At 47.8% G+C, this 15,413-nt stretch overlaps 1 protein-coding gene across 2 annotated transcripts in view; it reads right to left on the bottom strand.

Annotated features, from left to right (window-relative positions):
* Positions 1-606: 606 nt before the first annotated feature.
* The window catches only part of Rrp12 (ribosomal RNA processing 12 homolog), a 36,068-nt gene continuing 21,261 nt past the window's right edge, over positions 607-15,413 (bottom strand). Inside the window, exons 16-34 of one of the 2 annotated variants that reach the window (XM_090346146.1) lie at positions 13,981-14,045; positions 13,730-13,892; positions 13,274-13,428; positions 12,977-13,044; positions 12,158-12,251; positions 10,901-11,059; positions 10,705-10,785; positions 10,419-10,524; positions 10,103-10,210; positions 9,229-9,386; positions 7,255-7,346; positions 6,952-7,119; positions 6,658-6,833; positions 6,352-6,477; positions 5,578-5,627; positions 4,944-5,007; positions 3,970-4,037; positions 3,570-3,652; positions 607-1,064 (exon numbers count right to left, since the gene is read on the bottom strand). In XM_090346146.1, the coding sequence (XP_090202272.1) occupies positions 962-1,064; positions 3,570-3,652; positions 3,970-4,037; positions 4,944-5,007; positions 5,578-5,627; positions 6,352-6,477; positions 6,658-6,833; positions 6,952-7,119; positions 7,255-7,346; positions 9,229-9,386; positions 10,103-10,210; positions 10,419-10,524; positions 10,705-10,785; positions 10,901-11,059; positions 12,158-12,251; positions 12,977-13,044; positions 13,274-13,428; positions 13,730-13,892; positions 13,981-14,045 (2,087 nt within the window). In that variant the 3' untranslated portion in view covers positions 607-961. The remainder of the gene's footprint in view (positions 1,065-3,569; positions 3,653-3,969; positions 4,038-4,943; positions 5,008-5,577; positions 5,628-6,351; positions 6,478-6,657; positions 6,834-6,951; positions 7,120-7,254; positions 7,347-9,228; positions 9,387-10,102; positions 10,211-10,418; positions 10,525-10,704; positions 10,786-10,900; positions 11,060-12,157; positions 12,252-12,976; positions 13,045-13,273; positions 13,429-13,729; positions 13,893-13,980; positions 14,046-15,413) is intronic. The other variant, XM_090346147.1, reaches the window with a different exon arrangement.

Below are 15,413 nucleotides of genomic sequence, written 5' to 3'. Positions count from 1 at the left end.
ATCATGGTCCTCAGCTCTTATCCTCTGGAGTAGCTAGGATTACAGATGTGAGCCATGGGGACCAAGTTCTTAATAACTCTTTTGAGCATTACCTTTTTGCAGGTTTCTATGAACAAGGCACGTAAACAGTGCCACCTGTTGACAAAAATGTGGTCCCTCTCAGATTGCTTGATTCATGTCACTGGAAAGAAATGTCTTAATTCCCAGGGGTACTAGATCTAGTTAAGCCTTGGGTCCCTTTGGGGAATGACTGGAATAATGCCAAAGGAGAGGGTTCTAGAAGGTGTATAGGCAGAGCCTTCTGGGAGCATTATTAGAGCCAAGGGCATTAAACCAAAATGGAAACTACCACAGAATGTACACAGTCTCATAAGGGGTGAATATGCACCAGAGAAACTTACCAACCAAAGGGGCAAAGCAACATGTTCCTCATATTGGGGTGTAGGGATAGCCCTGGGGCCCTTTGTTTCTGGTTTCATACTTGGAAATCACACCCAAGAGGAGCCCTAGGTTGATGGGAAGACTGAAAGCTGAGAGTTGGAGAGGACGGGTTCAAGTTGCTATGGTAACTGAAGGGACAAGTACAAAACAGTGTGTCCAAGCAAATGCATGGTGATGCATGTTTATTCTACATCCAGTCATAGCAGACTCACACACCCAGGCCCCAGCACTATGAACAGTTGGAGGAAAAGCAGATCACCACTCTCCCACTCATAGCCACTTTGGGCAGAAAGCAAACAACTCACAGAGCCAACTCAGAGGCAAGTGTAGTCCCAGCTTCAGGTGCCAGGATGTCTCTATAAAGGGTAGTTCTCCCTTGGATCTTCCAAAATCTGAGGCATCTCTGAAAGCCAAGCCCTCACCCCATCATTCAGAGTCCAGGCCCTGCCAGTGTTGTGTACCTGGAGCTGCTATCATGTAGCTTGGGGGCTTAGCATGAACCACAGAGCAACCTGGGGTTTTAGGGACGTCGGTCCTTCTTGCGGAGTTTGTGTCCCATCTGGGACCCTCGCTGGGCAGCTTTCACTAGACCTTTGAACTGTCCCTGCAGCTTCACTTTCTTCCTGCAGAGACAAGCAATAGAAGGGTCACATCTCACTAAGAACAGGCACACTCTCTCTTTACAATGTCAAAGAAGCTAAATGTAGTAAGGCATGCATATAAACCTAGCAGTCAGGAAGCTAAGGCAGCCTAATCAGTTCTAGAATAATCCAGGCTACATAGCAAGACCCTACGTCAAAAAAGCAAAACAACAGGCCGGGAGGGCCTAGTGGTAAGAGTGCTTGCTTGGTCTGCATGAAGTCCTGGGTTTGATTCCTCATATCACATACACAAAAAAAGCAGGAAATGGTGCTGTGGCTCAAGTGGTAGAACACTAGCCTACCTTGAGAAAGCTCAAGGATAGTGCCCAGGCCCCGAGTTCAGATGCTAGGACTAGAGGGGCGTGGGGAATGGAGGGGAAAAAAAAAGCAGACTGGGAGTTTAGCCTAGTGGTAGAGTGCTTGCCTAGTACGCACAAAGACCCAGGTTCAATTCCTCAGTACCACACACATAGAAAAAGTCAGAAATGGTGCTGAGGCTCAAGTGGTAGAGCTCTAGCCTTGAAAAAGCTGAAGGACAGTGCTCAGGCCCTAAGTTCAAGCCCAGGACTGGCAAAAAAAAAAAAAAAAAAAAAAAAAAAAAACTAAAACAATCAAAAAAAATCAAGCAATGGCCACTCCCAGCAGGAAGAAGACAACCAAGGTGGGCAGAACACATTGTGGCCTCAGCCTTCACATGGTGCATTTCCTTCTCTGGCCATTCCACTTGGGTACAACCCCTCTGGAAACAGCCCTCCCTTTGGCTCTTCCTCTAATGTACATACAGAGGTCAGAGTGCACTCTGTCCACCCATCTTTCCATTTAAAGGCAACTTTTTTTTTTTGCCAATCCTGGGCTTGAGCTCAGGGTCTGAGCACTGTCCTTGGACTTTTCTCAAGGCTAGAGCTCTACCACTTGAGCCTCAGCACCACTTCCGGCTTTTTTCTATGTATGTAGTACCGAGGAATCGAACCCTGGTCTTCGTGCATGCTAGGCAAGCACTCTACCACTAGGCCAAACTCCTGGCCCTAAGGCAACTTTTTTTTTTTTTTTTTTTTTGCCAGTCCTGGGCTTCAACTCAGGGCCTGAGCACTGTCCTTGGACTTTCTCAAGGCTAGAGCTCTACCACTTGAGCCTCAGCACCACTTCCAGCTTTTTTGTATGTATGTGGTACCAAGTAATCGAACCCGAGTCTTTGCGCATGCTAGGCAAGCACTTTAACCACTAGGCCAAACTCCCGGCCCGGCAACTTTTTTTTTTTGCCAGTCCCAGGGCTTGAACTCAGGGCCTGAGCACTGTCCTTGGGCTTTCTCAAGGCTAGAGCTCTGCCACTGGAGCCACATTCTGGCCTTTTCTATGTATGTGGTACTAAGGAATTGAACCCAGGTCTTTGGGCATGCTAGGCAAGCACTCTTACTGCAAGGCGAAACTCCCAGCCTACAGGCTTCTTGTGATTGACATTTAGAACCCTATTTTCCTAGGAACAATTCATTTTCAAAGCATTCCTGTACACAGCATTTCATGCAGCCTTTACTTCTACAAAGAACCATACTTAATGACCACTGAGGGAAGGGAAACAAAAAAGGAAACTACACAACTATTAAGGGATGAGGAATTTGTCAGTGACACAGCCCATGATTAGAATCAGTAGGCACCAACCACATGTAGGTGGCATGATTGAAAATCAAAATAAAAGCTGACAAGATGAGAAAAAGTGATGGGAAGACATTGTCCAAACAAAATATATTCTTTTTTTTTCTATTTTTGCCAGTCCTGGGCTTGGGCTCAGGGCCTGAGCACTGTCCTTGGACTTTCTCAAGGCTAGAGCTCTACCACTTGAGCCTCAGCACCACTTCTGGCTTTTTTCTAGGTATGTGGTACCGAGGAATCGAACCCGGATCTTCGTGCATGCTAGGCAAGCACTTTAACCACTAGGCCAAACTCCCGGCCCCAAAATATATTCTTGACTTATATAACTGTAACTCTTCCTTTTATAATAATAAAAGAAAAATTTTTTTTTAAAGCACTAGGCATTAGTAGCTCATGCCTAGCTACTCAGGAGGCTAAGATCAGAGCATCAGGGTTCAAAGCCAGGTGAGGAAGAAAGTCCAATTATTTCCAATTAGCTATCAGAAAACTGGAAGTGGCACCGTGGCTGAAAGAGTTAGAGCACTAACTTTGAGCAAAAGAACTCAGGGACAGTGCCCACGCCCTGAATTTAAGCCCCAGAACTGAATCCTACCCCCGCCCCCCAACAAAAAAAAAAAATTAAAAAAGCTGGCATAGAGGCTAAGATAGATGAATTTAAAGTTTGAGGCCAGCCTGGGTTAGATGGTAAGACTGTTTCAAAAAGAAACAAATAAAAAAAATAAAACACAAAGTGAAAGTTAATGAAAGTCAACAACTGAAAGAGGCCTGTGCAATTGAGTTGAGAGCTAAGTCTGAGAAAAGGAACCTTAATCTCCCTACCTGCTGGGCTCACCAACATACCTGCGGTTGAGCTTGGTCCGGTTGAGTGGGATGTAGGCATAGGGATCAAGCCGACCCTTCTTCTTCACGTCACCCTTTGCTTTCTGGTCACCCAGAGAAAGAGACTGTTGGAGTTCTCTCCCAGAAACAGTATGGGGTTCCCTTTTGTTTCTCCACCCGACTTGACAAGCTCCATTGTCTTCCCTTCCCTTCATTCTCTGCTTCCCAAAGAGCATCTATGGCCCTGGAAGGCCATTTATCAAGGCCCTCAACTTCATATGCCAACAAGACCTGGCGTGCCTTCTTCCTAGGTCTATTTGGATACGTAAAGGTGGCTCTCCACGGTGATGGGCACAACTCCTCTCTGTCCTCCCTAGCAGTCATACAATAGAGGACACTATACTCCACCCACAGCCCTTACCTTGGCTTTGTATTCGGCCCCAGGTATGGTCTTCTTGACCATGGGTCGGTGGATGCCAGTGCCTCCAGCTGTAGGGAGAACACAAAGACTGAGTCAAGGAGAGCCAGGGCAACAAGACAAAGGGCACCTCACTCTGCAAAGCAAAGGGCACCTTTTTTTCTTAACAGGTTGCTGGGAAGCAAGTAGGCAAAGAATCAGAAACTTGGCTCTGAAAGCAAGAATAGAGTCCTGCCTTGAGTAGACAAGTGGGGTCCTCTGACACAATTCTCAGAGACTTATCAGTGACCTCTGAAAAACATGCATTACCCACTGACCCACATTCTCTGAAGCTCCACTTTCACAAGCTCTAGGAGAAAGAGCATGAGCTTTATTGTCAGACAGGCCCAGGTTCACCCCCTGCTCTGCCAGTTATAGCTTCAACTCAAGCAGGTCTGTTGTCACTTGACCTCACCTATGAAACAGGCCCTTCCTTATTGGGCTTCATATCAGCACCCTCCAGGCGAACAGCAAGGCTCTCTGTAACAGGGGCTCAAGCAAGAGCCTCCAAAACATCTTGGGAAGAAGGAAATAAAGAACCCACCCTGATATTCCTAGAAAGGGCAACAGTCTGGGAGCCAGAGGTGAGACTAGAAGGGATCCTATGGCTAGGTCCTCCTGTCAACCATCAACAAGGGAGTGAACAAGGGAGTGAACAGTTACCAGGAAAAGGGACAGGCTGCATTATAAGAGTGGGGTAGATGGAAGGAGCCAGGCTCAGAGACGTCATTGAAGGGTGGGGGCTCCCATGCTTAGACCTAACATTCAGACTCTTACCCTGTACTCCCCACTCAGCTTGGGTGTGAGACCAGCTAGTCTGTGTTGATTTTAACTGGGCTCAGCCAGGTCATGCAAGCTCAGGGCTATGCTGCCTCTCCTGGCAACTCCTCTGACTAATGTAGATGACAGGAAACCTCATATTTCAAGAGAAACCTCACCTTGATACTGAGGGGGCGTTTCCATCTCCTCATCCTCAGCTTCTTTATGCCACTTGAGCTTCTTCTATAGAAAGCAGTGTTAAACAGGGAATTAGTAAGCTAGGGGTTGTGACCATGCTTTTGAGCAATATTGGGTGAGCAGTGACTTGCATTATTATGAAAGTTCATCTGCTGAGCCCTTAATCTCCCCTCCCACTTACAGAGGAGGAAATGCAGAGCCAGGGGGGTGAATAACTTTCCAACACCATAATTAGGCAGTGGAGAAGTAGTTCTAGCTCACATCCTAAGCACAGAACTCAACTCTCCACACTGAGCTACTCCAGGGCTATAAATGCAACCCTGGCACCCTGATATAAGAATAGTCCCAGCCTTCCTATCAGGGGGGTAGAGACAGTTATGAGGACAACCTGCTAGATACTAAAAGACACACGGTGTGCTTCAGAGGTATCCAAGCCTCCACATGGCCAGCTGTGTTATATCATCTTTGCATGCATCCACACTCGCCCTGACAATCGGCTATATACATCCTTGAGAACCCACTGGGTATTCAGGGAGCATGGCAGGCCATATACATGTGGAAGGCCAGGTGGGGGCTGAGAAACTGCAGTCCCAGGCTCAAGCCAGAATTACTCACTTTTCTGATGCCCACATCTTCCATCAGACTGGCCATCTCATCATCCTCTACTGAGTCAAAAAGAAAGTAGGCCTGTGAGCATTTGAGTCCTCAAACCACCCTTTCCTCCTGCCTCTCCCTGCTTCACCAGGAGGAAGGGTCACTAACTTTTTTTTTCTTTTTGGTGGGGGCTGGGCACTGACCCTGAGCTCTTCAGCTCAAGGTTACCGCCCTACTCCTGGACCTGCGCATTGTCCCTGAGCTCTTCAGCTCAAAGCCACTGCCCTAATCCTGGAGCCACAGCCCCACTTTCCATTTTCTAGTAGTTACTGATTGTCAATAAAGAGTCTCAGGACCTTTTGTGCCCGGACCAGGGGAACAACGCCCCCCTCATAAGTGGGAAAAATATGGCCATTTCTGGGGGTAAGATGGTTGAGAAACAAACTTGGTATATATGCACAGCTCAGCTTCAGCCTCCCAAGTGCTGGGATTAAAGATATACCCAACCCAGACAGGTGGGTCACGCCTAGAATCTTGGCTACTCAGGAGGCTGAGATCTGAGGATCCCAGTTCAAAGCCAGCCAGAGCAATAAAGTCTGTAACTCTTAACTCCAATTAACTACTAGAAAATTGGAAGTGGCGCTGTGGCTCAAGGGGGAGGCCGTGGCTCAAGGGGGAGGCCCGCAGTTCAAGTTCCATGATCGACCCCCCCAAAACAAAACAAAAAATCTGCTGTAAATGAACCCATGTGTAAATTAATCAGCTGCCTCCCCAAATGGGTATAGCCCTCCCTACCTTTACCACCTTCGTCTTCCTCCACCTTGTCAACTTCCTCTTCCTCCCGTATGATCAGCCGGCCATCAGCGCTCACCTTGAAGCCATGATCCTTCTTCTTGCCCTGGTCTGACCCAGGCTGTGTGGCTGGTAGTGCAGTTTGTCATTAGGTATATGTGGGACACACATCTCTGCTCCTAACTGGGACCAACTTCTTATCTACTCCCAATGGTCTCCCACAAAAGCCACAAGCTACCTACCACTCAACAGCTCAACATCAAGGCAAATCTGATTTCTGAGCTCATGCCCTAGCCACTTCTTGCTCACCAAGGACTCGCTGAGCCACCTTGGGATCCAGGAAGTTGAGAGGCTCATCCCCACCACCTTCCTTCAACCAGGCCCGGCTCCTCTGTCGTGCCAGCTTCCGCTGCTCCTTGTCCCGGCTTCTTTCCTCTTTCTCATTGTCCTCCTCTTCTTCAGAGTCAGCCAAAATTTCCTCAATACTAAGGACAGAAATCTTGAGTTAGAGCACTCTTGGAAGAGACCCAGGCCAATAAGCAATGCTAGGACAAGCTCTGGGCTGGGAGACACAAAGTCCCCAGGACTCTGTCATGATCTCACCTGTCACCCTTGCCCTGGGCAGCAGGCTGTTCCTCCTCTTCCTCTTCTTCCTCCTCCATGGCAGCCTGGTTCAGAGCTCGGTGCTTCTTGGCCCGGGTCTCAGCCTTCCGAATGTTGACCAAGACCTTGTGATATTCCTCAGGCAGCAGCCCCTTCACTAGCTCAAATCTGAGGGAGATAAAGAAGGAATGAGTTGACATTCGCCAGAGGCAGGTGTTCAAGGACCCTTTCCTGAAATCCCTAGAGGAACCACAAGTCATCAGTTGTGCACCTGCTCCACCTGACCCTTTTAAGTGTACAAACCCAAACTTGCGGATGAATTTGGTGAACAAGTTCCGAAGTTTCATACGGAAGTGCCGACGCATGTCATCTGACAGTTTCCCAATGGCTTCCATCTGGCAGGCAGAATACCAGAGTGTTAGGAAGGTGGTGTGCACTCTGTCTTGACTATTCCTTGCTATCCAGATCAGAGACAGGGAATTCAAGCAGCCTTGCTACTGGCCTCCTCCTTGATTCAATCATGCTTACAGAACCTGGGAAGTCTTATTTATTTTTATCTATTTTTTTTTAAACTCAGTCATGGGGCTTGAACTCTGGGCCTAAGCACTATTCCTGAGCTCTTCAGCTCAAGGCTACCACCCAACCCCTTGAGCCACACAGCTACTTCGTGTTTTCTGGTAGTTAATTGGAGATAAGATTCTCACAGACTTTAGTGCCCAGGCAGGCTTTGAACCAGGGTCCTCAGATCTCAGCCTTCTGAGTAGCTAGGATTACAGGCCTGAACCACCTGGCTTAGACTCTTCTTTATGACATAATCCTGACTGCCCTGCTAGGATAACTGCTTTACTCTTGAATAATGCTTGATTGGCACTCTACTGTTCTCTCACTGGATCTTTGATAGATGCTATGAACCCAATTTACAAGAAAGAAACCAAGGCACAAGGCAGTAACATGGTTCCTGAGTGGGCCACAAAAGCTGAAGATTTCCTTAGGTCTTTCAAATCTTATGGAACACCAGCCTTCTCCTGATCCCACATGTCCCTCTATCTGGCTACACTGGTCATCTACCATGGCTCGGGTGATAGATGTAGGCAGCAGATTTTTTTTTGCCAGTCCTGGGCTTGGGCTCAGGGCCTGAGCACTGTCCCTGGATTTTCTCAAGGCTAGGGCTCTACCACTTGAGCCACAGCACCACTTCTGGCCTTTTTCTATGTATGTGGTACCGAGGAATCGAACCTGGGTCTTCGTGCATGCTAGGAAAGCACTCTACCACTAGGCCAAACTCCCGGCCCCATGGCAGCAGATTTTATTTGCAAGAACTTCAATGAGGCTGGGGAAATGGTGCCCCAACACATCCTTTAAAGGGCTTTAATAAAGTCTAATAACCTGTGGCAGATCCCTGCCCTAGCCACTCTATCCATGTTCCCAGGATAAAAAAAGAAATCTGGGCCGGGGGGTGGGGGGTGGTCTCATGACTCAATCCACTGGAAACTGAGATAACTGGTAGACTGCACAGAGGGTTAGCATACAGTCTAGCTGGTGCAAGCCTGGGTTAGGCTCCTGGTATAATAGGGGTGAGTGACCTAATCCTAAAGGGCTCTTCAGATCCCTCCACATCCATAGTAGGAGTTCACAGGGGAGTCTTCCCAAACAGGCAGATGGAAAATCCAAAGTGGGGGAAAAAATAGTAGCAGAAGAGGGTCATGGAAGGGCTGTGAGTTTGGCCTAGTGGTTGAGTGCTTGCCTAGCATGCTCGAAGACCCGGGTTTGATTCTTCAGTACCACATACATAGAAAAAAGCCGGAAGTGGTGCTGAGGCTCAGGTGGTAGAGCTCTAGCCTTGAGAAAGTCCAAGGGCAGTGCTCAGGCCTTGAGCTCAAGCCCAGGACTGGCAAAAAAAAAAAAAAAAAAAAAAAAAAAAAAAAAAAAAATCTGGCAATAAGAGGGTCCTGGAGGGAGAGCCCAGAGTCAGCCGTCAGCCCTGAGACTCACTATGACCTTCAAAATCTCTAGTCACCATTTCTCCATCTAAATAATAAGGAATGGGTTTGCCTACTGGTCCTTTTGCTTTGTAGATTTCAAGCTTCCATGGAAAAGAAAATAAGGGAGGGTACAAAGCAGCTAGGACATCCTTCCTTTCCTTGTTTGCCAGATTAGCATACTCCTGTGAGTCCCCTCCTGGGCTCCTTAATGTCCTACTACTGGCAAAGAGCTGTTACGAAAGAAAAATTCCTAAGGTGCTAGCACTTCAAAGACTGAAGGAAAGGGGACCCTTACCACCAGCTGCACATGCTTGGCCAGGTGCACCACGTCCATGACCACCACGGCCACCTTGATGAAGCCAAGTGCAGATTTGACCACGTCTCGGGTGCGGGAGGCCAGCAGCAGGCACACGTTTTCCAGTAGCTGCTCTACTGTGCTGGATCCCATTAGTCCTACAGCATAAAGGCCAACATCAGATCCAAGATCACCACACAAAAAGTGGCACCTGCCACCTGCTCTTGTCAGATCAAATGCTAGTAAGAGCAAACATCTGGAGCTTTCCCATGTGCCTGACACAGTTCTAATTGCCATCCAAGGAGTGAGTGCACCTGTGGAGAAACCTTATGTTCATTAAGCACTCTAAGGTGTGAGCTACTTCTGTCCTCAACTTCAGAGCTAGGAAAATAGAATTTCCAGTAAGTTAGTAAAGAGGCTCAAGGGTTTTTGTAGTTGTTTTGTTTTTGTTGGTTATGGGGCTTGAACTAAAGGCTTGGGTGCTACCCCTGAGCCTCTGTGCTCAAGGCTCTACCATTCGAGTCTCAGCACCACTTCCATTTGAGTGGTTAACTGGAGATACAAGTCTCACAGAAACTTTTATTCACAGAAACTTGGCTTTGAGCCAAGATCCGCAGGTCTCAGCCTCCTTAGTAGCTAGGGTTACAGGCCTGAGCCACCAGCACCTGGCTTAGAGGTTCAAGGTTTTGTGTGGTTGATGAATGGCAAGACTAGGTCTATGCTTCAGACATTGGTCTACCTTCTTCTGCCCACTCTGATGGGATGGCAGGGCAGCAGGGCTATGGGCTGGGGGCAGAGGGATCTACTTCCTGACTCCTGGTATCTTATCCTCCCTCTAGTAACTTAAGGACTTCCCAGATAGGTAGATACTCACCTTTAAACTCAAACAGAAGGTGGGTCAAGGCTAAAATGCTACAACTGACCATGGTCACTGCACCCACAAGGCCAGGATAGATAAGGATGAGGTAGCGCTGCAGAGCCTCTAGGGGAAGAGACAAGGACAAGCCACATAAGGTTCCCAGGGAGTGTAGGGGATAGGGGTTAACACAAGCCAGAGAGTAAAAACGTGCTCAGGACCAGGTCCTGAGCAGAACAGAAATCTCCAACCTTGCCCTTTGCCCAGCAGCTTGGAGGGGTGCTTTCTCACAGTCTGAATGTAGAATCTACCCGTTTGCAACCCAAAGCCTCACCTTCTTGGTTGGGGCCAAACCTCAGGAAAGCATGGCCCATCTCCACCAGCAGGGCAAAAGCGTTCTTCCGAGCACCCACTGATACCTCCTTGGTACACAAGATCACCTGGACAGGCAGCATTATTAGTACATACCTAACTGACCCAGTGCTCTGAGCTAAATACCCCAAAGCATGAGGCACCCATATACCCAGCCCCTTCTTACCCCCAACACTGCCCCCCAAATCATATAGGTCTTTGGAAACCATACTCCAAATCCCCTAAATCCCCTACTACCCTCCCTTCACCTCTGGGATGAGGGCAGTGATGAACTCCTCGTGCTCAGCTGATAGCTTCTTCACAATATGTATAAGGCACTTCAAACGGGGCTGTAGGCAGACAGAGAACACCCAGGACCTTTCAGTGCCACCTTCACCTTCCTCAAGCTCCTCAAAGACTCCTTTCCATTCTCAGTCAGCAGAGCTATGGCCCCAGCACCCTTACCCTTTTAGCAGGTGAGGACGTAGTCCTCAATGAGTCCAGAAGGGTCTTCTTCAGCTCATCTAGGTGGTTCTGCACAAACTGAGCCCCAGGGCCCTGTGTGCAGCCACACACCTCCTCCAGCACTCGGTAAGCCTTCTTCTGTACCCCGTGGGCTTTACTCTGCAAGAGGCACATGGTAGATAAGAACTAATAAGGGGACTGGGCTGCAGCTCCTTACTCCATCATTTGTTGTTGTTTTTTTTTTAATGCTAATTCCGAGGCTTAAACTAAGGGTTTGGGCATGTCCCTGAGCTTTTTTTTTTTTTTTTTTTTTTTTTTGCTAAGGCTAGTGCTCTACCACTAGAGCCACACCATGTCCAGATTTTTGGTGGTTAATTGGAGATAAGTCTCCTACTTTTCTGCCTGGATTGGCTTTGAACTGTGATCCTCAGATATCAGCCTCCTCGGTAGCTAGAATTAAAGGTATGAGCCACTGGCACCCAGCAAGGAGTGCTATTAAGCTGTAGCAGTGGGGATAGCTTTTAGGAAAGCAAGCTAAACTGAATTCTGTATGCCTATCAGCCATATGGCAGCATTTCAGTCAGAAGACTCAATATGAGCAAAGACAGCATTTGTTTTATCTAGGAACCTGGGGCTGAGCTGTAGCTCAGCGGCAGAGTACAGGCTTAATATGCACTTGTTCCTGAGTTTCATTCCTATCACTGAATGGAAGAGAAGGTTGGAGGCAAGGAATCTATCCTAGACACTTATAGCAGCTTAAAGAGGTTGTAGTAAAGGTGAGGACTGAGAGAGCAGGCTGGGAGGATGAGGTCAGAGCGACTGAGACAGTCCTAGAATAGGAACAGGCTTCTGTTCTACAAGACATTTTAGCTAGTGAAGCCAGAGCACAGCTGTGCATTTTTGTCACTTTGGACCTGTATGACAGGGTGGAGAGGACGGTTACAAGGGGAAGCCACTATAGAAAAAAGCAGATGGGGGGGCCAGGAGTTTGGCATAGTGGTAGAGTGCTTGCCTAGCATGCACAAAGACCTGGGTTCAATTCCTCAGTACCACATACAGAGAAAAAACCTGGGAGTGGTGCTGTGGCTCAAGTGGCAGAGTGTTAGCCTTGAGAAAGCCCAAGGACAGTGTTCCTCAGGTCCTGACCTCAAGCCCAGGACTGGCTTGATCTAGGTTGAAAGCAAGTGATAAAAACAAGACAGGCTCCTAAATTTCTGGAGCTCCATCTCCCCACAAGTGAAGGTATGTGGAACTCACCTCTAAATAGGGCCGGATGGTGGAATATAGCTGGCTGATGGCAGATTCATCAGCATGAGGAGCCAAGGCTACAACCAGGTCCAGGACAGACAATCTGCTCAGAACAAGAGACCAGGGAGGGGATAAGGGAAGCAGGAGAAGGACAAGGCTAACATTTTCTTATGTTTACCAGCTACAGGAATGTGAGAACACACAGCATGAGGATAGAGGCCTGGAAGGAGTGAACCACCACAGCCACCAACTAATGAAGACTTGTTATACACCAGAAACTGTTCCTGGTAAATTCCAAATATATCCTCTTCAAACCTTACACAAGCTTGTTGTAGGCTCTATTTTACAGATGAGGACTCAGAGATATAGACTGGGTAGTAACAGCTCAAAAGTGGTAGAGCTGGGACTTGAATCAAACAGCTGGTCTTCTGTCCTTGCTCAGCCTTATCAGGCTAAAAGGCCTAGGAACTAGTCCTCTTGGTAGAGCTGAGACATGAACACTCTCTCTCTCTCTCTCTCTTTCTCTCTCTCTCTCTCATTCTCTCACTAGTCCAGGGGCTTGAACTGAGGGCCTGGGCAGTATTCTTGGACTTTCTCAAGGCTAGACCTCTACCACTTGAGCCACAGCACTACTTCCAGCTTTTTCTGTGTATGTGGTACGGAGGACTGGAACCCAGGGCTTCGTGCATACTAGGTAAGCACTCTACCACTAGGTAACGCTCCTGGCCCTGGGACATTCTCAATCCTAAGGAATTCCAGAGGGTCTACTGGATACATTTCTAGCTTCCTGAGTACCCAATTCAAGAAGAGAAGCCCTAGGAACATTACCTGGTAAAGTCAGAGCTGGCAGAATCAAGCACCTTCTCACTGGCTTTTTCCAGGAAACCATTCACCAACTGGCAGTCCCGAGAAGAGAGAAAGACAGAATAAGCACAGTAGCAGCTGCCAGAGCTGCCTACACAGTTTAGGAGCCTCCAGTTCAGCCTGAGCCACACTGCTGTGTGTGGCCCTCTGTTCTCCAAATGACAGAGGCCTTATGAGTCAGGAAGATGGGTTCTCAGTCTTTTCAACATGCCCAATCAATCAGAGCCCACCTAAGAGCAATCCCCTCCCACAGCAGCTCACCTGAGAGTCTGTTATGGTAAGGTAAGTTTTAATGGTTTCCAGCACAGCTCGACGAGGGGCTGGAGTGTCCCCCTCTCCAACAGGCTGCCCATATAGGTTGAAAAGGATTGGCAGAAAGTTCTTGGCAAAACGGCTCACTTCCACACGGTCAGCATCTGGCAGGAAGATGTAAGTTTGCATCAAAGGGATAGAACTAACCCCATCTCAGTGGTCACTGGGTTCCCTTTAGGAGCTCCTATGGCAACTGTCAACACACAAAGAAGAAGAGTTGCAGGGAAGACTATCACCAGTTAACTCTTAAGTCCCAGGTGTAGCACAGCCACAGTGTACCATGAGCTACAGAAGGAGTGACTCTAACTTCTGCAGGCTGAACTGACAGTGAGCCACAGTAAGCCAGTAGGTAAGCACAGGGATCTGTATCATTCTCTTAGCAACTACCAAGGAGATCAAGCATACCTGTCTCACAGCCCTTGGTGATGAGGGTACGCAGGGCCTGGCACACAGTGACTCTCAGGTCCGGACGCTCGCTGATGGCTGTACCCAATGTTCGTGCCAGACCTTTGAAGGAGGCAGCCACATCGGTGGGCCTTGTGCAGAATCCAGGGAGAAGGGTCCAGATCTGGGGAAGGAGAAAGGAGAATGACACCAATGACTCATGCTCCTATCTGTTTCTTCTCTCCATGTCCTCCTCCTCAACTGATCCTTACCTGCCATTGTAATGTGTCATAGATCTTGGATTCCACTGTGCTGCCTGCCTGGGCAAGGTCCATTGCTGAAATGTATAATAAAGACATGGTGTGGTGCTGGGAACCGGCTGATCATTGGGCCTCATTATATCAAAACCAAAAAATCTAACAGTAAGGATGGGAATATGGGTGAAATCTCCCACAAATTAAATCATGGCAGTTTTGTTTTTTGTTTTTTTGCCAGTCCTGAGGCTTGAACTCAGGGCCTGGGCCTGCCCTTGGATACTTTTTGCTCAAGGCTAGAACTCTGCCACCACTTGAGCCACTCGAATCCAGTTTCATTCATGCTAGGTGAGCACTCTACCATGAGGCCACACTCAGAGCCCCAGCACTTATTCTTTTTTTTTTGTCTTTTCTTTTTGGTACTGGGGATCTCACCTAGGATGTTGCACTAGCTAGGCAAGAGCTTTGCCACTGAGCTACATCCCAGCCCCCCAGCACTTACTCTTAAAAAATAAAAACACACTTATGGAAAATGGAAAGATGCCTCTCCACAGTCAGTCCCAGGATAATCTGTTTCTCATGAATTTTCCTTTTCTTTAAGCACATGCATAAATTTTAAAATATAACCAAAAATGTACTATACATGTATCCATCTGTATGTTTAGTGCACTTAAAAAGTTGGGAAGATTCTATGAGGCAGTCTGTTTAATGTGTACCTTATATGGCTGTTTCATTTAACCCCACAATGTAATTATCCTGTTCATCTTTTCTTTCTTTCTTTTTCTTTTCTATTTTATTTTATTTTTTGCCAGTCCCAGGGTCTGGGAACTGTCCCTTCCTTAGCTCCATTTTGCTCAATGTAGTGCTCTACCACTTGAGCCACAGCACCACTTCTGGCTTTTTTTTTTTGGTCATTAATTATAGATGAGTCTCACTGTCAGGCCTAAGAAAAAAATTTGAAAGTCTATCTCTAATTTGGGTGCCAGTGGCTCATGCCTATGATCCTAGCTATTCTGGGAAGCTGAGATCTGAGGATCATGGTCTAAAGCCAACCTGGGCAGGAAAGTCTGTGAGACTTATCTTCAAGTAACCACCCAAACTCCCAAAGTGGAGCTGCGGCTCAAGTGGTAGAGCACTAGCCTTGAGCAAAAAAAAAAAAAAAAAAAGTGATGACAGTGTCAGTGTCCATGCCCTTATTTTAAGCCCCAGATAGAACAAAGAAACTTCTAGCTCAATGGCTTCCACCAGAAGCCATTTCAAGGGGGAAAAATAAGACCCAGGGAGCAGAGGCTCCTATAAGAGGGCACTCAGGCACTCACTGACCATGTGCTTGGCACAGATTCAGCACAATGTGCTGGAGGCTGGGTGTACTGGTAGGCTGGCAGCCCCCAACTGATCCCTTCAACTGAGGCTCCAGATATTGAAGGGCCTCAGCTATACCAGGGAAGGGC

This window comes from Megascapheus bottae, chromosome 15 (genome assembly GCF_031878675.1).
Source record: "Megascapheus bottae isolate mThoBot1 chromosome 15, mThoBot2.hap1, whole genome shotgun sequence".
In the NCBI taxonomy this organism is placed as follows: domain Eukaryota; kingdom Metazoa; phylum Chordata; class Mammalia; order Rodentia; family Geomyidae; genus Megascapheus; species Megascapheus bottae.
Note: the sequence above shows the minus strand (reverse complement) of the source record. Positions and strands in the feature narration are given on the sequence as shown.